Source organism: Typopeltis vanoorti, chromosome 15 (assembly GCF_054136105.1).
Source record: "Typopeltis vanoorti isolate ZY-2024b chromosome 15, IOZ_Tvanoo_1.0, whole genome shotgun sequence".
In the NCBI taxonomy this organism is placed as follows: domain Eukaryota; kingdom Metazoa; phylum Arthropoda; class Arachnida; order Uropygi; family Thelyphonidae; genus Typopeltis; species Typopeltis vanoorti.
In genome coordinates, this window is record NC_143563.1 from 24,264,195 (window position 1) to 24,290,666 (window position 26,472).

Consider the following 26,472-nt stretch of genomic DNA (forward strand, 5'->3'; position numbering starts at 1 on the left):
ATTCTTTCACCGACGTTCGCCGACCCTGACATCAGGCATATAATTTTTTTATTTTCGTTTCGGATTCATAGATGGCGCTTTCCTCCTCGTCGATTATTTTTTTACTCGATATATAAGTAAGAAAACGTATGTTCGTTTTCCCCTTCTCTAATAGAGAGCACTGGAAGATATTGTAGCAAGTGTAATTTTTGTATTACAGGAAAAGCAATAACTTTTTTTTTTTTTTTTCAATGCAGGTATCGTATTGGTAGTACAGATGGCATGTTTGCCAATACATTCCGGAGACTGTTTCTATATATTGAATACTAATAATAATTCTCTGCACATTACTTGAAGAACCGTACATTTTTCTGTAAAGAGGTCATTTCTTTTGTATCGAGTTTCAGCGTTTTAATACAATATTTCTTGTTAGCCCAAGCACTTGTACTAGAAGACACTTTTTTTTCTTTCTCTCCTACTGTGTGTCTTAATCCGCCTTGTCTTTCCCGGATTATACTTCGCCGTTCGGTCTTTTGTATCATTATTTTTCTTAGCTTTCCTATTTCATAATCTTTTCGTCCTCCCAGTTCAAGTTTCTATATGAGGCGTTCCATAACACCCATTTTTGTTCTTATTGACTGTTTGGTTCACGAGCGAATCAGACAGTCAATGGGAAATGAATTTTATTGCTTGATATGAAGCATCGCTCGGGATCTAGAGAAGTGGTTTGACCCTTGGATGGAAAAGACCCAATAAATAATGAAGCATGGTACTCAATAATAATGAAGTGTTTAATATACCGAACGAATAATATAATTATTTATGGAATAATAAACAGTTACTGGATTTATATTATATTTATTTATTATTATTATTATTTTTGGGCTAGATGGGTGAAGCAAAAATGCTTTTCATATTCCCCGTTATCTGTAAGAAGAAAATATATGGGTTGAGTAATATAGAGCTATAAGCTCTGATCATGGCAAGAGGGTCACAGCAATAGCCGAGCCTCAGTTAGAACTTCATTAGCTACAGCATTGCCATCCACTACCCTCCCTGGGTACCCATTTTAGTCGCCTCGTACGACATGCATGGGCTACAGTTGGACTATTCTTATCCCAGCCACCACACAGGGAATGAATTACCAATAATTATTACTTGATTATAGTCCTTATAAGGACTGGCTTAAAGGGGCGAAGCAAGAATGCTTTTCATCTTCCCCGTTATCTGTAGAGGACAGTGTAGGGATAAGGTGTTATTGAGCTATTAAAGCTCTGATCATGGCAGGAGGGTAACAGCAATAGCCGAGCCTCAGTTAGAACTTCATTAGCTACAGCATTGCCATCCATTACCCTCCAAGGGTATTGGATGTTCGTTCCTTCCGACTCTACTTGATTATAAACAAATCAAGTATAATTATATATACTCACGATAACAATTACGTAAAGGTGTTTTGTCTCTTCTGATATTTTTGTTAATATTTTAGGATATTCACTAATTTGTTTATTGAATTTGTAAAGTATTTTTAATTTACTTATAAATTTTTAAAATTGTAATTAATTTAAGTAAATTATTACAATGACTTATAAAGTTTTCATATACTCCTGAGAGACACTTGTGATATTAAATTAGGAATTGTAGACACTTTAACACAAGAATATTTAGGCTGCTAGTTTCAGGTTTTCGTATACCTGATTTTCATAGATCTAACTTTCAACGAAATGTGAAAAAAAATGGCACAAAACTGATAACACCCAAGGGTCTTTTGTTTTATAAACAACGACTTGGATTGCTTGTTTACTGAGATTGATATTCGCATTTTATCGCAGAGGTAGTCATCAAGGTAACGTGCTTTTAGGAAGTTGGGACCGACAATGAACTCGTGATTTGAAGACGTGAGTCATCCACAACCTTTTTAATTAAAGATTAATTCCACTAGTAACTGGTTTACTTATTTGTCTTTGAAACATAAGCTTCAGCAATATATATTTTTTCTTTTTTTCTTACAAGAAGCTGGCCATTGACCTTTTTCCTAACCTTTGTTCGCATAGTCACGCAATGGTAAACACTCCCTTGCTGTGGTTAGTCATAGCATTACGCCCTCTGGTCGGTTAACCACGTGGGTGGCAGGCCATGTTTCTCCAGTCTACCTTGCCTGTTGCTAGGCGACCATAGAAATATTTACTCTTTATCGATATTATGCAGGACTAGTTATGGCAGATAAGACGCTGGCTAATAGTCAGAAAATCAAACGACTCCCAATAATACCAGGAAAGTCATACTAGTTTCGAATATATTTATTTACTTTCAAAGAATGTTTGTTTATTTCGTCGAAACCAACTGTTTTTTGAAGTATTTCGGAAAGTTAGATTAATTAGCTGGGGTTTATTCCGTAAGAAAAGTGGTTACCTGTGTAATGGAATATTTGATGTGGAAGAGTTCATTTGTAAGAATGGGGGTATTGAATCTTGAGTTGTCGACAGTACTTTGCCTTCAACCAATTTTACCTGCTGTGTTGATAACAGAGCGCCTTACTGTGTGTCGTTCTCATCGCACATTTTTTTTTTTTTTATTATTATTTAAAGGACATTTAAATTAGTTTTCTTCCTTCCTGTAGTACAGTTTCGTTATAAACCCTTTGGTTGACCATCTTACACAGAAACGGCCTTTTAATGCATTTGATCCTAACACTATTTCTTTCTTTTGGCTTGATTCCAAGAATGAAATATACGTATAAAATGTTGAGCTGGTTGAACATTTCATTAGCAGCTATAGGAGATTTTTTTTCTCGAATGAAAATTGTATACTTTTATATTGCCTTTTTTTTTTTTTTTTTTGCTGTTATCACATTCTATCCGTTTAATTTTTACTTATTTTAATGAGTCGATCGGGTCTTCCCAAACAGAATTCGCATAGTTATTTTCATTTCCACAAATGTTCAGTATCATCTGCCAACACCGTATGGTGAGTTTTTATTTTATCTTCTGTCACGCGAACGAACTCATGACATTGATTCTTGTGGATTTTGTAACTAGTTGCGCCAGAATCAGTAAACACTCCCTGCTAATGAGAAATTTTAAGCCAGAGGTTCTCAAATTTTATTATATTGCAATTCAGTAATATTTTTCGGTAATATATGCAATAATTATTCAATCCAAATGATTAATATAAACTTGTTTTTATACTAACTGGATAATTTAATCTTAATTCTAATATAAAATGTAAGACAGTTCGTCTATTTGATCAAGAATTCGTTCTTCAAAGGGTAGCAACTTGGACCTTCGATATATAACTCCCTTATAGCTCAAAGAACTGTCTTTGGTTCGGAGAAGTTTTACACTTAAGTAGTATGTGGTTTAAATATTAATTAATACAATCATTTAAATTGTATATTACACTTTCCAAGTTTTAACTGCATAACTTTGTAAATCGCACAGTACTTCGTAATGACGTCACCGATTATAGGTTCTTGCATCTTTAACCCTACTTTAGAGGTGGTAGTAGCAAATCATACGGCAGAAGAAGTAGTATCTAGTTTCCAGACAAAGCTGTTCTCCTTACACCGAATCTTTGTTGTTCGGAATCAAGAAATCTGGAGTGGGAGAGGGGTTTCCAGATTATCTAATTCTTGTCCTACCCACGGTAGTAATCTAAGAAAGGCTTGCAACCTTTCGCGAGTGGAATTTATTCATTTAAAAAAAAGAAAATGATGAGTTCAGCGGTCTTGTGTGGAGGTGGGGGGGTTCTCCTCTGACAAAACTGGTTTGAGAACGTACGCAGTTTAAAGACAAAAATACGTTTATTGAATGAACTGGAGTGATGGTCTCTTGACGTGATAATGATTAAATAATTTTATAAAATAAAAGTAAGGTACAGGCGTTGGAAATAATTTAAATGCAAATAGTTTACTTAAATTACATTAACAACTTTTGACTGCGTTTCAGAGTCATCTTCTGTAATAGTATTTAAATACAAAGGAGAACTTCTATTATATATATTAAAAAGTTATGAGTTAAAAGTGCCAGATTAAATAATACTTCCCCAAGGTGTTTATTTGACTATCATTGTTGTTAAAGGCCATCTAAATGGATGAGTGGACAACGTGTCCGCTCACCATCCAGCTCGACAATAGATGTTTATGATAAATGATTTTCATTTGTCCGGTATGAGACTACGACTCTAATTATTGAAATCATCACTTGGATTTAAAAAAAAAAACCATGTGCAATTTCTAGAGCTGGATATTCGGTACCTCTCTTGGGGTGAACTTCATATATATATATATATATATATATATATATATTTTTTATTTTATTTTATTTTATTTTTTTTTTTTTTTTCACTTCGAATGGAAGAAAACCACGAAACATTGGTTCTTGGTTCGTTTAAATCAGGGATCTCAAACGCAGCAAAGGGCCAGTCCATTAGATGTATATCAGACGCGGGTCGTATTCAATATTCTGTGAACCAAAACATAAACTAAAAAAAAAAAAAAAAAGGCTCTAACAAAGGTCCTTTTGTTGCCGTGCCTTTACGACTTACGTAAACAGTTACACCACCATTTAAATTTATAACCATTTTTTATTTTAAAAATGTAACAAGTTTAAAAAATAAGTACAATTACATTTTATTCATACTTTAAGAAAATGATTTAAATACATAATTTTGACTTATAAAAATAAAGATTTTTATCTATGAGTCATTTTTTTTTTTTTAAATTTGATTTTGATCCTGAAACCTGACATCTTTTATTTCCCTCTGTACTAACATGTCAATATCTGCTTTTTCGTTTCATGTGTTGCAATATGAAGTATTGCATTTAATCTAGAATCTTTTATCCATGAGGAACTTTGACTTATTAAGTTTCATAATTGAAAATAATTGCTCACATACGTAGGGGCTTCCAAAGATTGAAAACATTTTTGCACAATAAATTTTATATTTGGGATATTTACTGCCGAGGTATTTATAAAACTTTGGTATGCCAACTTCGTTATATTTATTTTTTAGTTCAGTATTGCACTGAGTTCAATTACTTCCATTTGTAAATCTTCGTCAACATTTTCAATATTAATTTAAAAAGGTGGACTGAATAATAATTCAATTTGAGGAATGTACTTTTCAGCATCATTATTTCGAGAAATCGATTTAAGTGTAGGAAAGTGGGCTAAATCATTCTTTGCCAAAGATAGTTTTGCCAGAAATAACTTAATTGAATCATACATATGACATATCAACTGCTCACCTCTTTGCAGAGCAGTATTCCAAGTGTTTAAGTGGTTTGTCATGTCAACTAAAAAAGGCCAAGTCTTTGCACCAATCTTCATCGGTGAGCTGAGGAATCAATTTTCCTTTGGATGAAGTAAACAAGTCAATTTCTTTTAAGAGTTCCAAAAATCTTTTTAAAACGACGCCACGACTAAGCCACCTAACCTCCGTATAATATAGCAACTGCTGTATTGTGAATCCAATTCATCCAACAAAGCATTGAATTGTCGATGATTCAAGGCATGAGAGCGTATCCAGTTCACTGGTTTAATTACTACACTCATGACGTGTTCCATCTTTAGTTTTTTACCCCAAAGTGACTCCTGGCGTATTATGCAATGAAACGATTTAAGTTTGTCCTTGCACAACATTTCCTTTTTCATTTGAAGTTTTGTAACAAGTCCGACGTTAACACCAACCATAGTAGGAGCCTCATCTGTAGTCACACTAATTTTGACCAGGCCGCGTGAGCATTTTCAAGACTTTTCTCAATACACAAATATAAGTCATTTCCATAGACACTATATCCAATAGTTCTTCAGTCACATTCATATCATCATCAACGCCACGAATAAATATTGCTAACTGGGAAGTATTAATAATGTCAATACATTCGTCAACTGCAATGGAAAACGCTTCAAAACTATTTTTTCACGCAATATATCTTGGAAGTTCTCTGCTCTATCTTCAACATGCTCCGCAACTATATTTCCTGACAGGCCTATACTTTGAAATGCTTGCTTTTTGTCTGGACATATGATCAGTAAAAGGTTTCGAAGCCCGAGCAATTTTTTCACTTATGACGTAACAACATTTAACAGCAGCATCACTTGTTTTGCAAACATTCGAAACTATCCTCTGTTGAAACTTCAGTAATTTTTTAAATCTTTAAGTTTGTCATCACGCATCTTTTCTATATATTCATCACAGTTCTTATGGTTTGTTTCATAATGGCGTTTTAGGTTATATTCTTTCCCCACGGCGACACTTTATCTACATATCAAACATGTTGGAATATTTCTTACTTCCACAAAGAAATATGCCTTCTCCCATTTTTCTTGAAAAGTTCTGCCTTCTGGATCTATTTCTCTTTTTTTAACTTTAAATTCAGACACTGTTATGGGGGGGGGGAAAGTTATTGAGGTCACGTTTTATTAACACACTATCATATTACAATGGTAACCTGTAACTTATTGACATTGTATCACGTGGCTTAAAATGGCTGCGTGACAAGTAACTTCCATTCAGTGCTGCCAACATTCGATGATAGAAACATGGTACAAAGAATTGTAGTAATAAGTTGTACTTTTGCTTTAAGCTGCCATAAAACATTTTGAATTTTTTCTGTTTTAATCCCCACAGGATGTTAGAAACATTGATTTTTAGAAAAGAAATCATTAAGGTCGCCGGCCGCCAGTTTGCGACCCCTGGTTTAAATTATATCCAGCGTTTGAGTAGTATTGTACTTGCTGTCCGACCACACATGGAAGAACCCTGACTGGCACATTGTCAAGAAAAGTCAATTCATAAAAAACCGAACGGCTATTTTTTCTGGTGAAGTTACTTAAATTAAGGGGATAAAAATCCCTTATTATTTTACAGCCAGTATGCGAAACTGAGATCGAAAACTACGATCTAAAAGTTTCATGCCGATGTTCTTCGGCATGAAACTCTTAGATCGTAGTTTTCGATCTCAGAGTTTCGCATACATGAGGAATAAAGCGATGTACCAATTCGCCACCAACACGCGAAATCGCTTGCTTTATACGTAAAATTTTCCATCTGTTATACAAGCAAAATAGTTACCACTTTAAAAACTTGAATTTTCATAAAAGAAATGCTAATTTTCCGACGTATAATAATAATAAATAAACACTCATCCCACGAAACGCATTGATTACCCTATTATCAGAATGGATTCGCCTTCTTCTGCCATGCGCAAAATTGTCGAGGGGTCTCGCATCTATGGTAGGACAGTATATGTTTATATCGCCGGGATGGTTGGCAAGTGATTGACGTGATCTCCAGCCAGTAAGCTGCGGGTTCAAATCCCGTCGCGGACACGAATGTTTGTAATTGTCTTTAGGTGAGAAATGGGACCTTTTTTTTTTTTTTTCATCGCCCGCTCATTATTACTGAAGGGGCTTGAAAAAGTTTTTTATTTGGTCGGGCTTCCGAACCAGGTAAAAATAATTTTTTTTTTAAAAAAAAAAATGCAAACGAGAAAAGTGACCCACAATAAACATCCCCACCTCTTTCATTTTGACTCATAGAAAGAAAACTTGTAAATCTTTTCTCCTCTTTCTCAACACCACCAGCAATCTCTAGAACTTCTGCAGTACACTACAAAATTTTTAAACTCATCCTAAAGCTGCTACGGAAGCTTATTTCCTCTAATTAGTAGCACATGTTACTACTTGATGAGCTTGCAGATGTTCCTCCATCGTTGAAAAGATAAAGTAAAGGCGTCTTATGGGAAGCTTAAGGGTTTTACCAGGTGTGTATTTAAAGTTGGCATACAGTTGACTTTCCCCGATTGTTTTCTTGCGAAATATCGACACCGTGCAGCTGGAAATCATTAGCCAGGTCCGAGAACTGCTCGCTGCCTTGCTTATCAGCGGAATCGCCTCTTATCGACTGCCTCTCGAAAAATTCTCTCCTATTCCACCGAGTTCTGCATCCAAGTTTTTCCGATATTTCGAACTATGTACACTCTGGTGGCAAGGTTGAATCGACGACACAACCAAATATTTGTGAAGACGTCGCATGAGATCAATTCTAGTGCAACGCGTTATTGGTCGAACTTGCTGAGTCGATAAAATTTCTAATAACAGGGCCCTAAACATGGATTCCGTATTTCTACTAGTGAGAATACTTGACCAACTCCTTTGTTTCGAAAAGCCTATCCTAAATAGGCCTTTTCGAAACAAATTAGTCAATTTTTTTTTTTTTTTTTTTGCTTATATAGTATTATGATATTGTACATTAAAAGGTGCGCGCCCTATGTTTAGAATTTCAAGAAATATTTTAAACTAATTAAACTGTTGTATTGTAGATTATAAGTGAAATATAAACTACAGTATTATATCTAAGAGAATAAAATAACTTGATTTAAATAAGCGCGTAAACAGTAGTGTACATGATGACGTCGCACTCAGCACTAGTTTGGCCGCTTGCCTTGCTGTAGAAACAATCCCTAGGAAGTTATGCTTCTCCTCGCTGACATATTTTGTGTATACCACTGGGAGATGGATGATAGAAAGCAGCCAAGCGAGACTGCTTTAATCGCATTTTCTCAGAAAGCGGAAATACGGGGAATATAACAGACAAACACTCCCCCTATTTCCCCCATATCTTATATTTACGATAATAAATGGTGAGGGGTGATGTATGGTTCCGTTTTCAATCTCTCATTCCTTTCCTCCCCCCCCCTCCATCTTGGTTTTGAATTTTGAGAATCTGTAGTGTATTTAGCCTGCTGTGTGTGTGTGAATCGTAAAGAGATTTGTAAACGTAAAAAGCTGTTCATTCAGTGGTGAATAACTGAGCATGCGCGTCATCCAACTAATCAACAATGTTATAAGATAGCGAACGCAGAAGACAGGTTTTGGTACAAAGTTTTTAATATATTTTTATCTTTTTCAAACGTTAACTAAAGGTGTCTTTCGAATTTATAATTATAGGCAATTGTGTATTGTTTATTTTTTATTTTTTCTGATTTGTTTTCAAATTGCCTAGTCTATATCTGAGTGCGTTTTCTTTCTTTTTATTTTATTTATTATTTTTCGGACTGCCCTTGTCAATCTAATGTGCAATATCTTGACGCAGACTTAGTTTCGGATCATTTCCTATCCATTGCTGTTGGCGATCAATAATTTATTTCGGAATAGGACCGTGAACAGTTGATGTTAGAAAAGGATAGTCTTGTACTGACTTTTAAGAAATAGTAAATGAGATCTTTTTTGAAAGCATTTTTTCTCCTATATTAAGGCACGTTGTATCGATTTTCCTGAACACACAAAAACAACAAAAACGAAAAATTAGTTTCTTCTAGATTTACAGCGGCTAGTGTGATGACACTAACTTTTGGCAAACTAAGTTGAAATTGTTTATTATTATTTGCAAGGGTATTTTATTTTCCTTTTTTTTTTTTTTTTCGGTGCTGTCAATGTAAAGACATAAATATGACTTCAAAGTGTTTACTTTTATTTAATATAAATATATATTTTTTAAAAGACATTTACCACAGAAGGTATCAGCGATACCTATTCAGTTGATTCAAAGCATAACCTGTGAATAAAATCTCCTAACACATTTTATAGCGAAGGCTATGGTAATTGCATCCTAGTGTTATAGTAATTTTACATGCCCTGGTATTATTTTAATGAAAGAGGCCCACTTTACATTCATCTGTCCATAAACCTCCATGGTTTGATCTGTTAGTTTCTCATTCCTCCACAAAGACGATACTTAGTTGCATGCTTCTAATTAAATCCAAGTAAAATAAGTTTACAGGAAGTGGTTGTTTATTTGAAATTACGACTGAAGCTGTGAGACTACTGCATTATATATGTTTAAAAATGTTAGTGTTCTTAATACAAAACGCGATAAGTTTTGTGACCAGCATACCCGGTGTGCCATTTATTTTTGACACATTTCAAAACTACTTTTTGAAGCATGCTAAATATGAAAGGGTGCTTATGTGCTCGATAAAGAATGCAAATCAACTAAAATTTAGCGTCTTATCTCATGAGATAGTTTTGTACTAACACAAAATATTTAGACGTGTCTTGGCATCTTCTTTTTGTGTTGTTAGGGGGGGGGGAAGAGGAGATGTGTTCGATCTTTTGCATGCGATGAGAAGTTTATTTTTAGCATCATCGCAAGGATGGTTGCTGCGTGGAATTTTAAATTGCAATTTTGATACCAGCAATGGAAAGTGGGTCGGCACACTTGGACTAGGAATATTGCACATGGTTTTAAATTATTCAGACATGGCAGTTTTTTATTTTTATTTTATTATTATTTTTTCGAATGGTTTGGTTAGTTTAGAACATCTCAGAGGATAGTCTTACAACTGTATTGAACCAACTTGTCTATAAATAAATACTGCGTATGGCAACAGCCAGAAATTGGTGATAATGAAACTTCTATTTAGTAGCTGGCAAATTGTGACTTGCTAACCATAAACTATTTGATATTTCAAAAATATCAGAATTTTTAATCACAAAAAAATGAAGAAATTATGAAATAACTAAATCAGTAATAGAAAAAAAAGAAATAAATGGATGGAATGTTGAAAGAATGAAAACAGAAAGATTACCAAAATCAATAGCAAATACAATTATAAGTTAACTACATTGCTAAGCAATATAGAAATATGAAACAATTGAGTAATCCGTTGCCATGGTAACATTTGCCTTACTAAAATAGTCTCCATGGTACTGCGGGTTTGGAATTAGCAGCCATTTGATAAATGTTTCCTTTTGCTTTTATTAACTTTTCTTGTGGGATGGAATATTGTATATAAAATTTTAATACGATTATGTATTTTTTTCTCTTGTGCGTTGCATTTCTCAATTATAATGAGCATTATATCTTCTTCTCTGTATACAGTTTTTTTGATAATTCTGTAATTTAATTTTACGTATAAATTATAATGCCCACCAATATAACCATTGTATTGTATAGTTTTACATATACTTAATTATTATACATGCACTTTAAGGCCCAAGATCTAACCAGGTTGGTTTTTGTTACCATAATTTTAGGATGAGGTGGTTAGTCATGTCTAAAGACATATTCTTATATGTAAATCGCGCGTGTATGTTCTCCTGTCCGGTTTACCTAGTTTTGGGATGAAAAGCCCGAGTATCAAAGAAGAAAACATCTGCTCCACATGAGATCGATGTGATTCTAATCCGGTCTTTAGTTAAAGGAAGTTAGAATCTCGTCGATCTCATGTCGCAAGCGACTGAGCTTCGAAGGCCTTTTATACAGTACTACTACTGAAGCTTCAATTTTATTATTTCGCTTATAAAACACACATGGTGTATAATGAATTCTTTATTATAGGGATAAATAGCTGGAAAGCAAATTTTTCTTTGCCCTCATTCAAAAAAAAAAAAAAAACTTGTTCCAGCATCCCTTTTTTGGAGACGAACAAATATTGATAATTAAAACCATTTGAGAATTGACAAATGCGATGATGGAGTAAATATTCTATGATACAAATGCGGATAATACTCAAGATAACTACAGGAAAAACACTCAAAAAGAAAACGATTTTTATCTAAGGAAAGAAAGTTTTTTTTTTCGTTTTAAGCAAATGCAGCTGTGAACAGAGGATACCCACTGATGTACTGTGTACACCTTTCATTTCCCCACCTATCACCGAGAGTAGCTACTGCGCATGTGCAAATTTGTTGGTAACCAGCAAACGGAGTGAGCTGTGTGGAACGTAATTCTACCTTACAGGAATTAAAGGCGATCTTGGAGATGTCAACTTTCTTGTTCTCTAATAATACTCGCATGACCTTTATCCAACCAGTAATTTCCTCCATAAGCGAGACGCCTTCTCTGATCACTGAAGTAATATTTCTACTCATAGCCTTGGTGATCGATTTTTTGAAGGTGACCCTTTTCCACCTTCACAGAGTTAGGCGAAATGCGCCAAGAAAAAGGGGGAAAAAAAGGCAAAGCATTAAGAGAGAAAAAAGCACTGGTGTTTATTTCGTTAAACCTTATTTACTATTGGTATCAATTAATGGTATAGATCTTTAAGGGGTGGACAGAATTAGCAGCCGGAATGTTCTCTCCCAACTGCTAATGACATTAGTCATTATCTGACACTATCGTAAGAGCCGGTCACAGCAGGGTCAACGAAGGTTGCTTTCAGATACTGCCTTTCTAGGAAGAGCAATTACGAAACAGTTTGCCTCCTGCAATAAATCTGTAGAAAATGAACTAGTACTAACTCAGTCTAGGGTGGAAGTGCAGCAAATGAACGGCTTCTCACCCCCTCGTATTCCCTTCGCCATCTGCCCACCGCTCTGCAAGCAACCTTAATAACGGGCTATGATATCGCATGGCTTTATCTGACGTGGTTTTCAGAGCAACGCCTACAAAAGATGAATGGAACAGTGCATGAAATAATAAATATTAGTATCAAACCGTAATGGTTATGTAAAAGCGGAGACGTGTCTGCAATCAACTAAAAACATCTCATTTTAGCTGTTTGTCGAAGTGCATTTTTCCCCTGAAGACCACTTAATTACAATTAGGTAGCCTGTATCCTTAAGGGACCGTTCTAGCTTCGAAAGATCTTCGAGGAGTGCATTAAAAGAACCTTGATTTCTCACTCAGCAACTAAAACAATCAGTTAAACAGAGCATGACACCACCTTACGGAATGCTGACGAACTGCAACACACACTCAAATGATTCATTAGTGTGTAACGAAGAATTTTGAAATAATACAACGTACGTAACGAAGTTTGTTTTTAATAAATTCACAGTGGTTGCTTTACAACGATCGGATGGGTGATAACGGGCCTCTAACTACCCTATTGCTTTTCGCCAAATGAAATCAGTCTTAGAATTGATCCAAACCCACACGCAAAATTCGATAAATGGCATTGATTTGTACGTGTGATAGTTGTGTTGCTCAAAGTATCTTGCAACCCAAAAAGGACGATTTATTGAATTTTAGCTACAGCGGAATCTGTGCGAGCTAGTCGAAGTGAATATAACGGATTTGTGTACACCTTTTTCGTTTTTGTCTCTCAATTTTTACATCGTTATCTTCATCTATCTTCGTCGTCCACAGACATTTTCTTTCTATGGCTGATTACATGCCTCATTGCTTTCAGGGTATATGGAATCACTAAGCCTCCCCCCCCCCCCACCATTGCACATTTGCAAAATGCAGTCTTTTTGTTTATTAAATCTCTATAATTAAATTTATGAACTGTCTAAAACGCGTATTTTAGTGTCAGTATCCGCTCTCCCAGATTAACCATTGGTAATAATACTTGAAATGCGACTGACATGTTAAATTTATCTCAATTGATTATTTTAGGTATGAGTCATCATTCAGGTCATTGATACTTGTGATATAACATACATAATAATTTGTTTATACTTAGAGGAAGATAGCCAGAGGACGTTTGAGTTCAAACATTCATTTATATACTTAATCATTCATTTTTATTTATTTCTGTTATTTTGGCCGATTAAATTTTTATTTTTATTTTTTTTTTTGGTATTGTCATAACTATTAATTGATAAAAAATCATTACTTTAAGCATTGAATAAAACACAACACCAATAATTAATGTTCGGTTAGTGGCTCTAAATGTTTTCCTAGTGAATCACGTAGGATGGAGAGAAAAAATGGAATAGTTCAATTAATTTTTTATGTAAGTAATTTGAAACAGTGTTAGACCAATTCTATTTTTATTATTATATTATTATTTTGTGATTTTATCAGTCTTTATAGAGGGCATTCCATACATATCTTCACGCCCTCTATAATGACTGGTAAAAATGCATAAAATAATTTGTTTATACTAGGATTGATTTATGCGTGTTGGTTGTGTTGTCATAGGAATGCTTAATTGACTGCACGTTTTTTTAAAAAAGTATTTTTAAACTTCGTGTTGCTATCATTTAAATATAATTTCGCATTTTATTTGAACAGTAATGTTTTTATTTAATAATTTAACTTCTGAATGACTATTAATTGCTGACGGTAATTTTTCTGTTGCTTTCTTCGATTTGCAACTCGCGCCCTCTTTCTTCAACCATTTTGGCTACTCGTCTGCTAAAGTGTGTTACTGCACGTCTACATCTCGATCGTTAAATTTACAGTCTTGCATATAACTGCAGGTTCTTTTTGTTGCATTTTTAAAGCGAATTGATAGCGTCTATTTTTAGCTTGTGTCCAATTTATCGTTTTGTATTAAACTAGAAAATATTAAGACGAAGTAAATGCGCTGTGTAGATATTTAAAAAAAAAAAAAAAAAGAAGAAGAAGAATCGATACTAGTTATTTGGTTGGACTTGAACTTGTTATTGCCACGTTCTGGTTCCCATGTCGCGGTTATTATCGTTGGAAGTGAAATTAAGGTGGTGCCGAGTGATATTAACCGAATGGACTAATGGAGTCTACGATCGTCTCTCCTTTGATAAACATCTACGACGCTTTGCCCGACCGTAGTGGGAAATAAGTCCATTGCTAAAAGTGAGTGGTTTCGATTTATGTGTCATTATAAACTCGGATTATTTACTAAAGCGGGTTTATACGCGTGTAAACTCGATCGCAAATACATATCAATATATAAATATATTCCTCTACTCGTTTGCACATACACACACACACACACACCGTAAATATATTATTTTATATAGTGTGTGTGTGTGTGTGTGCGTGCGCGCGCCCACGCGAGTAGAAGAATATATGTATATATTCCTTAAGGTTATTTTAATTAGTCTGGCAGCTATAGGGATTATTGTGTGACAATAACTCTGGACACTCGTTAACATTACCTCGTGATTTATCATTTACGGATTGGTAAAACCTATCGTTATTTGGCAGGCACGAGAGCGTATTAGATCAGCAGTCTAGTTCACATAAATTTTAAGAAGCAGGTCAACTTGATATTTCTGATAATGATCCCAAATGAATTTATGCCTGGTGGTTAAATGAGCAATAAATACCAGTATCTACGAACAATCGTTTCGGCTTTGTACGCATGGCAAGAATATTCGATAGACATCAAACAGAATAGATTACCTGGTAGCGGAAGGTTATATATTGTATACTAGTTTCTGATAGTTTTTCCCTTATGAAGAAGTGAGTAAGTAGCCTAAATTGTGTTTTTACTAGCCATATCAGCAGTGTTGAAATGCGAACGTTATTAAGTAGTTTACCTTAAAAACCACTGAACCATGAGATCTGCAGTGAACACGGAATTTGAGTTTTTCAGGCTTCCTGCATACACTTAAGATCACTTAATTTTCATGAATATTTCAGTACTTGTAAAACGGTGAAAAAATCCTCTCACTCCATAAGTAAACTTTTTTTTTTTTTTTCAAAATCGCTTACTTCCTTGAAGATTGTGAAAAATGGTCATGCAAGGAATTAATTGACATTCGACTTCTAATATTTTGCGTTTATTTTAGTGTTTTGAGTATGAATGAATACTGTGCAAAAAAAAAAATAATAATAATCTAAAGTAATGCTGTTTTTGAAATAAAAACCGTTTTAATGCTTTTGTATTGCAAGATTTTTCGCTGTCGTCAAGAGCAACACGCCATATTTTGGAAGCGCCTCCTACAGTTGCTTTAACAAAGTGGTTATGTTTACGTCACATATCCAAACGACCTGTGCGCAATGGATGAAAAAGAAAAACAGTCATAATAATAATAGATGGAATTATATCATCTGATATGTTTGACACCATCAAACTAACGTTAAATGCTGAAAGCAGAAATAAACATACCAGATATATTTAATGCCCATAAATTGACTGTTGCATAATAAACATATAGTTTTTTTGGGCGGGATATAAAAAGTTATTTTGAATATGAATAGTATTTTATATTAGAACTAACGTGTTTACAGGTGAAAACTAGGTTCGCTATGTTCTAGTCTGAGAATTTATATCGATTTTACATTGCAAGTGCACATATTTTGCTACTTTTTTTTTATTCTTGAATAGTATGGCATTTTTTTTTTTTTTTTTACAATTTAAATATATATTTTCTTTTAATTGTAATTACTTTTACATTTTATTTTCGCTACATAATATCAGATAATTCATCTTACTTTTATTAAGCTTCAACTAATTATTTCTTGCTTATTGTTCTGTAAATGGAGTCAATTTGAGTTCTTTGCAATTAATCTTGTCTTCCAATCCTTTTATCATAGATTCATTTCTTATCTCATCAGTTCCGTCTTCGAATCACCTAAGTATAAAGAAAGCGACTTGTTAGCAATTATTAATGCCGAATATGAGATTACTGAGAAGTTAGGGGATGGGGACGTTCAGAAGCTCTCTCGAAATGCTGCCATTCTAGACACAGGTTAGTGTTTGTCATCGGAAATGAAAGAAGAGATTAAAAAGTCCACGAATTATTCGCTAACGATGGACTGTTAATCTTTGGGTAATGATATCGTTTTCTACGATTAATGAGGGATCGCTGCAATTTAATTGGAAGATTATATTTAATGATTTGTCTTTTGATGTAACTCTTTCTTGCATAGCAAAATGCAAGGGAATATAAGGGAAAGTTTACGTAATAGTACTTGATGTTAATCATTGGTTTGCAGTCTACGATAATAATCTGTACTAATAGTTTTCTATTAGGAAATAATCCCTGAATAAAGAAACTCGATACTTGTGGTTTCTCATTCTTACACTTCACTTTGCGGTAGACTTTCGTGGATTCGTTATTTCTTCTTGTTTTGTGTCGTAAGCAGATAGCTTTGCCTGTGGCTATTGAAAGTGTAGAACAAAATCAGTGTTCTGTAAATCTCGTCCTTACAGAGTCTACTACATTACAATTGACATTTATGTCTTTAGGGGTGAAGCAAGATGCTTTTCATATTCCCCGCTATCTGTTGTGGTTACAGTGAGGGTAAAATTTATGAGCAGTTTGCTCGCCCTGAATGGGCATGGAGATTATGCATCGCTATGGAATGCTAATATAGCTTTTGGTCTTCTATATTTGAATATGTCCATTGGATCGTATGCTGCAGCTTGCTGAACCAAATCGTTGGGATGTGTGGACGTCTTTAGGAAAAACTTGGTTGCTAAGGATTGTAGAAAAGAGAAAATATAGGAATATTTGTGTCTCTGTGGAGTTGATTGTTTCTAACATACCACGGGGCGTTCAGAATCATTCTCAAGCACTTGTTCTGCACTCGCTGGATTTTGATAATGTTAGCATTAGAGGTGTGGCTCCAGGCCGGAGAGGAACAGGTGATTATAGGACGAATTGTCATCTGGTATAGTTGCAATTTGATTCTGTTGCTGAGCTTGCTATTTCTGTTAATTAGCGGATAGATCTGGGCTATGGCTTTAGATGCCTTTATGCACGCAGACTTGGTGTGCTGATTGAAAGATAGCTTTTTGTCGAGAATTACACCCAGGTAATTTGTTTCTGTCTGCCAGGGAATTTTGGTATTGAATAGTAACACATCTCCTTCAGGAGACATTGGCCTTTTTGAGAAAAGAACGGCTGAGCTTTTCTAGGGGTTGACTTCCAATCTCCACTTAGAGAACCAATCCTCCAGCTTTAGAAGGTTTTCTTGAAGCTTTCTGGTAATGAAATGGGATTTGAGAGATCTGGTGTTAGTATTGCCGTATCGTCCGCATATAGGTCCAAAATGGAAGTCATCGGATTGTGCGGGATGTCTGACATGTATATAGAGAACAGCAATGGAGCCAGTAGAGATCGCTGTGGCACTCCAGCAAAGATATGGCGCTGGGAGGATGTAGAACCGCTGATTTTTACTTGCATTGATCTATTCTGAAGATATGAATGGATTAAGTGAACCATTTTTAGTGATGTACCGGCTGAGATAAGTTTGTGCAGGAGTCCAAAATGCCAGATTTTGTCAAATGCTTTGGATAAGTCTAGGAAAACAGCGCCTGTGCACTGGCGCCAGTTGTAGCGTGGTGATGTATTCGACAATTTTGTGGATTTGCTTGGTAGTATTATGGCGTTGCCTAAAACCAAACTGTTCTTTAGGGAGGATGTTTAGATCATTTACTGAGGTTTGGAGTCGTGAGAGGATGACCTTCTCTGCAACCTCACCCAGATTTGAGATGAGACTGATTGGACGATAATTTTGCGGTAGGTGTGGGTCTTTGCCTGGCTTATGTATAGGAATTACGTCAGCCAGTTTCCAGGTGGAAGGAAAATAGTGAAATCTTAAAATTGCATTTATTATACTGGGCAGGTGCACTGCTGCTTTTCGGGGCAGAAGTTTAATCACCCGATTAGTAATGCCGTCTGGCCCAGGAGCTTTTTTGTTCTTTAATTTTTTAATAATGTCATATATCTCAGCAAGTGATGTTGGTGCAATATGGTCAGTGCTGGTGATAGGAAGTTTGAGTGAGTGTCTGACCTTGCTGTGAATCTTATATATGTGGCCAAAGTCAAGGCTTCCATACGAAGGCCTGCATCGCTCCTCTAAGTTGTATGCTATAACTTCTGCTTTGTCTACATCTGTGTGAGCAAGGCCCTGGTCAGAGAATATTGGGGGAAGGGATCTGTCTTTGTTTTTGATATTTTTGAGTAGTCCCCCGATGGAGTGATCAGTAGGTGAAATGGAGGATAACTTTTCATCCATACTTGGTCTCTATGAGCTCTGAGTGCATCTCTTACTGCCCCATTTAATCTGTTTAGATTTATTTTATCTTGTGGTGCACACGTGTTACGGAATCTTTTCCTAGCTCTGTTTTGTCTCTGATCAAGTTCATGATGTCTTCAGGCAAACGATCTGGCTTGCGGGCAGATTTGTAGGAGGAAGCTACCTTTATAGCAGAATTAATTTGTTGTGTGAGATTCTACTTCTTTTGTGCGTATGTGAGGAACAGGTCCAATATAATCCTTGAGTGCTGTTGACAGTCTTTCCTATGCAATGTAGGAGTGAGAAGGAGGACACAGGTATTCTTGATTTCCCAGCTGTAGTAGAATTGGATTGTGATCGGATGATAGATATGATGCTGTATCGAAGTTTAATATCCTGCAGGATAGCTATATCCAGGATAATAGCAGTGCCGAACGTACTGAGATGAGTTGGTTCGGTGGGGCCTGCCACAACAGCGTTGCTTGATCCTAAGTAATTGGAAAGGATGCAACCATTCTTGTTTGCGGTTGTACAATTCCACGCAGGATGCTTGGAATTCAGATCCCCGGCAATAATGGTGGGCTCTCTGATGCATAAGATGGCATTTAGATCAGAGTGAAATAGAGATTTTTGGGGAGGGTTGTAAGCTGAGTAGATTTTCAGTTTGCCAGTGGAACTGGTGACTACTTCCACTCCTGTGATCTCAAGGTTAGTGGTTGAAGGATTGCTCACAGAGTGGTGCTTAATGTAGTTTTTAATGAAGATGGCAGTGCCGCCGCGTCTGTAGAGTAGTCTGTCATTTCTGTATAGGTGATAGCCCCTTATTGTAGTCTGAGGGTCTTAAATGAGTTTCACTGATTAAAATAACATCTGGTTGATACCTATATGTGAAATCTCGGAGTTCCATAATTTTGTTTTTGAGGCCATTTGCGTTCCAAGCAACTATCTGAAGAGATGCTGGAATGAGTTTGTTACTATTCATTTATGAGGGCTGTGAGGATGACCTGCGTTTCACGAAGAAATCTTTTAGTGGAGGTTTCAGTAGGGTTTGATAGGCTGAAATTTTGTAGCATGTTTGCTAGTGAGGCCGTAATAACAGCTGTTAGGTTTTTAGGTGCTGTTGGTTGATTTTGTTCTGGAATTGGTCTAATTGTACAGGTCACATCGGCATAACTTCTTATTTGCTTTTGGGTGTGTCTATTATTGGAGGTCTCCGACTGTGACTGCTGAGTCTCCGGTTTTGATGTCTGGGCCTCTGGTGTTCTTGTACTGAAGGAGGAGGGCTGATTGATTGCCTCCATCCGTCTGTTCTTTGGGTGCTGAGTACATCCTTTGTAGTTCGCAAGATGAGGACCACTGCAGTTGGCACATTTGGCCGAGGTGGTCCTCGGCTTTGTGCAGGTATTGGTTGGGTGACTGTCTCGACATTGTAAACATCTATATTCCGCTCTGCATAGATTCTGGGCATGGCCAAACTTCTGGCACCTGTGGCACTGCCCAGAAGATGATCTTTTACGGAGTGGTTCCGGTGTGACGATGAGACCCCAGACTGTTTTTAAGTTGTAGATATCCTTGTATATTTTATGAATCTCAACAAGGACTAATGGCATGGGAGTCTTGTCTGCTTTGTACATTCTGCTGACCTTGACTGGAGGCAGATCCTGAGAATTTAGGTCAGCAGCTATTTCTGCTGTGTCAATGTCTTCAGACACCACGAAGGACGACTTTTAATTTTTTTCGGAGCTAAGCGCAAAGGTATGATACTGGATGCCCCTGTCGTCCATTTCTTTGGTCAACCTTCTATAGTTTGTCACTGTTGCTGGCTGGATCTTTATGCCTTCATCCATGTTTTTGGCCTTAATGAAGCCAATATGCAGATAGGACATTGTGGATCTTAAAGCTGCCCACTTCTGCTTTTCTCTAAGGATGATCGGAGGCACCTTTTCTTTGGGAGAAATAGCGGTCCGAACACCCTGAGAATCCTGTTCCATTTCAGTATTGTCATTGTGCAGTTCTTCTGTCGTTCTTTGCTTTTTGCATGCGTGCACTTCTACAAAGTCTGAAGGAATAGAAGGCACCGAATCTAAATGATCTTCAGTGACAACGTCTGAGACACATTCGGGGGGAACGTGTCATATAATTTCACTTTTCCCGGCCAATTATCTCAGCAGCTTTCCTAGTCTGAGGAATTCCATGTATACTTCCTCGAATTTGGTCTCATTCAGAAGTTTTGCCATTACAATATTTTAAAATGTGTTAAGACACAGATGGAGAACGAGTAGAGATTTCTCAGGTGTCCCCGAGCAGGTAAAGATAATCCTGTGGACTTTTGAGGGTCCACTAGCAAATCCCGTAGACACTCTTAGGTGTCTACCAGCAATAAAATGTCACTATAAGAAACGAAGGCGATACTAGCGGCAGTAGGCCTAGTGTATCGCTCTTGTAATTACAAATGACTTACCTGGATAAAGCACTATGGAAAATAAAGTGATTGTTTATGGTAGCAAGCAATTAACTACTATTACTAATAAATAAGCATAAATAAATCGCTAAAAACATATCAATCAAATTCACAGTTCATCATCAATAATACAGGACACGAAACACTAACACACGAGCCACCATCTTTTCACTCTCTCTACTACATTACCAATACCACCAATAACATTACTGACAGGATGGGTGAAGCACTAGTGCTTTTCATATTCCCCTTTATCTGTAATGAGAGTTGTTTGGGAGTGGGAGATTTGTGAGCAATTAAGCTCGCCCTCTGAGGGCAGTTGTGTTAGCTATGATCGGTTGAGAGAAGAATAGCCTTCGGTCTTTTGTGTTTGTAGTAATCAGTCTCGTTGTAATTGACAGCTTGCACTATTAGTGGATTTGAATGTGAACTTGACTTCACGAAGAATTTTTCTGCAAGATCACGAAGAAGGGAGGAGATGTATGGAGTGCGGGTTTCTCGGTGAATCTGTGAATTTTTGACGAACCACGGTGCATCCAGGATCATCCTAAGGCATTTATTTTGGATTCTCTGTAATTTTTAAATGTTTGATCTTGAAGTGTGACTCCATGCTTGTGAGGCGTAAGTAATGACTGGACGTATTACCATCCGGTAAAGAAGCAATTTATTATGTAGGTTCAATTTGCTCTTGCGGTTGATCAATGGGTAGAGCTGAGCTATGACTTTGGAAGATTTGGAGCAAATGAGATTGATGTGTTTGTTGAAAAGGAGTTTCTTATCCATTAATACCCCAAGATATTTAGTCTCTGATTGCCATGGGGTCTTTTGACCAGAGAGCAGGATGTCTTCTTTATTGCAGATTTTTCTTCTTGAAAACAACATGGCTGTGCTTTTGAGGGGGTTCGCTTGAATCCTCCAGTTGGTGAACCAGTTTGCTAGCTCATTGATACTTCCTTGGAGTCTAGTGATTGCTAGGCGAGGGCTGAGTGATCTAGCTAGAATCGTCGGCATAAAGGGCCGTAGTAGTTGTTCTTGGATTGAGAGGAATATCTGCCATGTAAGTTGTGAAAAGTATTGGGGCCAGAAGAGAACCTTGAGGTACTCCCGCCAGAATTTTGCGCCTTGAAGAAACAATTCCGTTGAGTTTTACTTGCATGTATCTTTGATTGATATATGAATATATGAGTTTCACTAGTTTAATTGGGATATTGTTTTCAATTAGTTTGAAGATAAGACCTTGATGCCAGACCTTATCAAAGGCCTTGGCAACATCCAAAAACACAGCAGCAGTGTGAAGGTGCCAGTTAAAACCATGAGTGATATGTTCTGTTAGTCGGTGAATTTGCTGCACCATGTTCTGAGCTTTGCGAAACCCAAATTGCTCATTAAATTCAACTATTATTTCATGAATCTTTACATTGTGTTTGTACTATTTTTAAAACTCGTTTAAAAATGGTGGCCAATATTTTAAAATTTAAAACAATATTATCAAGTTATAATATTTACTTATAAATTTTATAAGACACTTTTTATGTGGATAAGAGGATGGCTGCTGGACAGCCATCCTCTTATCCACATATATCAAAATAAGATATCAAAAAGCCAGATATCAAAATCATCCCTGGGAAATAAATTCTCTAATTTTATAGAGGTACTTAATTTTACTTTTTTTTATTTACTAAAAGCATAATAGATCTTCTTATCTCATTAATATCGCGTAAATGTTGATAACCCACTAATGAGCAAGTAAGATTGGAATATTAACTCTTATCGAAGTATATTTACGTAACGTAAGATATATTTTCTCATTTTGTTTTTTAGTTCTGTAAAAATGAATTACCAGTTCTTTTAAGATACAACATTGCTAATCACTTGTTAATTTGCTGTCCTGATGGCTGAATGGATAGCGTCTGCTTTCTCCAACCTGCATGCACGTGGGTTCGAATCCCACTCTCTTCTAGACGTTCGTAAATGTGTTTAGGTGATAAATGATTTTAATGAGACTGGATGAGAAGTGACTTTACAAAGTACCACGTACATTCTTTAGAACAAGTTCCTAAATTATCTTATCCTAAGGTTTGATAGAGGATGCGAGTGATGGCAAAAAGGTATGATCAAATGGAGCGGATTCCCCCCCCCCCACACACACACACCCCGGTTTCAAGAGTGGTTGAAGTCTATTAGTTATTCCCCTCCCATCATCCCACCTGTTGTGAGGTCGACACCACATTTGCTTTATTTGGAAAAGATGGTTCGATGTGTTCAATGACGGGAGGAGTATTTATAGAAAATCGAAGGCTTTTCTAGTGGAAGGAGAGTTAACCAGTCTCATGCACAAGAGGAAGGATTTTCCTTCTCAGACACAGTAACCCATAGTCTGAGAACTAGATCTAGAAGGCTGCTCAAAGGTAGAACCTGCATCGAGTGGCTGATAATTAGGATCTTGAAATTGGAAGTGCATCTCTTCTCCTATGTGGACTGATGTATAATGTAAAAGTGGATCACTGATGCACAGAGAGAAAGAAAGGACACGGAGACAGGATCTTGAATTGTTTCATCTTTAGAGCAGTTAAGAGAGTGCAAAGTTATCTGCCCTTAATGACTTCAAGATATAGATAAGATCATAGGATGCGAGTTTGTTCAGGAGATCAAGTCAAATGCCTTAGAAAAATGATAACTGGATCTTTATCTCGAACTTTTCTGCAACACTTCCCCAGAAGAGGGTATAATACTAACATTAGGTATATTAATTTCTGACATAATGTAGTTACGAAGACGCATTCTTTCCATTTCAATTTTATCAGGGGAAAAAAAAAGTAATTTCATTCAGGAGAAATGGAAATATGTCAGAGATATAGTTGTTTACAATTTGCCTTTTTGTGTTAAAAAAAAAATATATATATATATATATATATATATATATATATATAATCTTCGTTATCGCCAATATTATCCAGACTACTACTGTATAGCGCATGCGCCTCGTTCTATCAGAAAGTATGTAAAGTGATTTTACCTTCGGCACTTGCTTAGCAACTAATTTTATCTTCTTGTAACATTTGATTGCCTAATTTCAGTTCATTTTTTTTTTTAATCGATTCAGGTTTCTTTGAAAAATATCCGTAATTGATATGTCTTTAACAAACATATGATACTAACTATTAATTGCATAAATGATTTCTACACTAAATTTATCGGGAAAGAAGCATTTTATAACGATCCAATTTTTAAACCAGGTATATAAGTATTAATAGACTTCGTATTAATATCGCTTCCTCTTATAATTTAAAGCACGGTAAAAAAAAAAAAAAAAAAAGCAAGATAACTCAGGTTGTGACATCACATACGTAAGACATCTTTGTAAACTATTTATGAAAATATTTCTGCATTTTATAGCTCAAAGAAACTTGTTCGGTAGTTCAAAAACTAATAAAAGTAAATTAGACATTTCTCATGCTATTTCATTGTTGAGTGATTAGTTATGCATAGAGGGCACTGCTCGCGCTTTGTACGCCATTTGACCCTCAAAATTCGTTTTAAAAAAGTGATACAATTAACCATCACCTCCTACGAAAAGTGCTTAATATTGGCATCATCTCTTAAAGCATTTAAAATATTTAATATATTAAATTTAATCGCCTAACTGAAATAATAATAATAGTTCAAATCTTAAAATTTAGTGAGTGTTAGTTATTTACAAATTCTTATTAGCGTTTATATATATATATATATATATATATATATATATATACATACATACAAATTAAGTACTGAATTTATAATTGAACTTCGGGTTTTGTTTCAAAAGCTAATTTACGTAAGGTGAAAAAGAATTTGCTTGCGTAGCAGGTGAATCACATTAGCTACACCAAAAGGGTCATACAGTTTAAAAACGTCAGCGCGATATCGAGTATTATATTTAGTAGCTCATCACTCACGCTAAACACATGATAATCAATCAGATTATAGTTGTTTATCTATTATATCCTATGCTTTATCCTTTACTGAGTCTTTTGACCTAAAAGCTGCCATAGTGTTGCCAGCACAAAGTCATATGTTCCTCAGTGAATGTCCACGGATAACGTGCTGTTCTTATTATTAGTCCGTGCAACTAATATCGAATATTCATGCATTTACCAAGTTCTAAATTAAGCCTTTCGTGTTGTTCTTTGGATGAAGTTGATGACGAGGTAAGCTTTATGCGAAGTTGTTTTATTTAATTACTTCTAATTGTAGATTATAAATTTTTGCGATATTAACATTTCCTATTTAGGGACAGTTTTAATTAAAATAAATGAAATACCGATCCTTCAGTATTGTGTGGTATAAGTAACGGTTTGGTTAGTAGTAATCAATAGTTGCAGAGAGCTCTCTCAAAGAGGTTGGCTATTATGCGCAAGCCAACATACTACTTTGCAAAAGAACTCTTTTATACTTAATGGTATTAAAGTGTTTTCTTTAAATTTAGGGAGAGATTGACCCAAAATTTGAATTAATTTGAACTTTGGCGTGTTTTAAGATTATTAAAGATGCCGAATAGTTTTTCTTAATTGATAGTGCAAGTTTTTGCATATTAATAAGAAAAAGAAATACTTTCACTGTTTTAGGATGAAATTGATACTTTAATTATTGAACTTTTCCGTATAGAACGCTTCCAACAACAACAAAAAAAAAAAAAGGGAGGGGGGATTCAGATTTCTTAATTGTAATATTTCGGTGAAATTGAGAAATTACCTCAATTTTCACGAACTACATATTGTATAAATACTGGTATAGTGTTTAGGTAAATTTTACGAATTAATTTTGGATGCATATTGTTTATATATGTTTATTTCTTTTTCTTTTAGAACTTCTTTTCCAAAAGATCCTTCAAAAGCAATCCACTTAAAAGAACCAAAAGTGTAACTAAGCTAGAAAGGAAACGATGTACAATAGATGGCGACAGGTAAGTGCTGTAGATATATATATACAAAATAAAAAATAATAATAATAAATAAATAATTGTAATATGGATGGTGGTCCTCTCCGTGGTTTTCCCAATTTATTATTTTATTTTATTGTTTTTTTTTTTGAAGATGTTGATTGATTATTTTCTTTAAATTTAAGCATTGAGTTAAATTTAAAATATTTTACTCTGAATGTCGCGAATACAAGCCGAACGTATTAAGAATTTAAATTTATTATTAGTTTGTTGCGATGGAAACCTGTATCCATAACAGCTGAGATCATAAAATATCTATAATTTTATATAAAGAATTTGATATTTTTGGCAAAAAGTTTTCCAGTGAAAACCAAATTGGCCTGGGTTAGCCCGTGGAGACGTGAAGTGGCTTGAAAAATGTCCATGTTTAGAGTAGGGTTTTCGGATTACGCAATAAATAAATCCTTAGTTCAACTACGGT

At 35.5% G+C, this 26,472-nt stretch overlaps 1 protein-coding gene across 1 annotated transcript in view; it reads left to right on the forward strand.

Annotated features, from left to right (window-relative positions):
* LOC150098509 (ras GTPase-activating protein nGAP-like) overlaps positions 1 to 26,472 on the forward strand; it is a 298,140-nt gene that overhangs the window by 179,804 nt on the left and 91,864 nt on the right. The window contains exon 5 of the mRNA XM_090405246.1: positions 25,918 to 26,015. Coding sequence (XP_090261372.1) covers positions 25,918 to 26,015 — 98 coding nt within the window. The remainder of the gene's footprint in view (positions 1 to 25,917; positions 26,016 to 26,472) is intronic.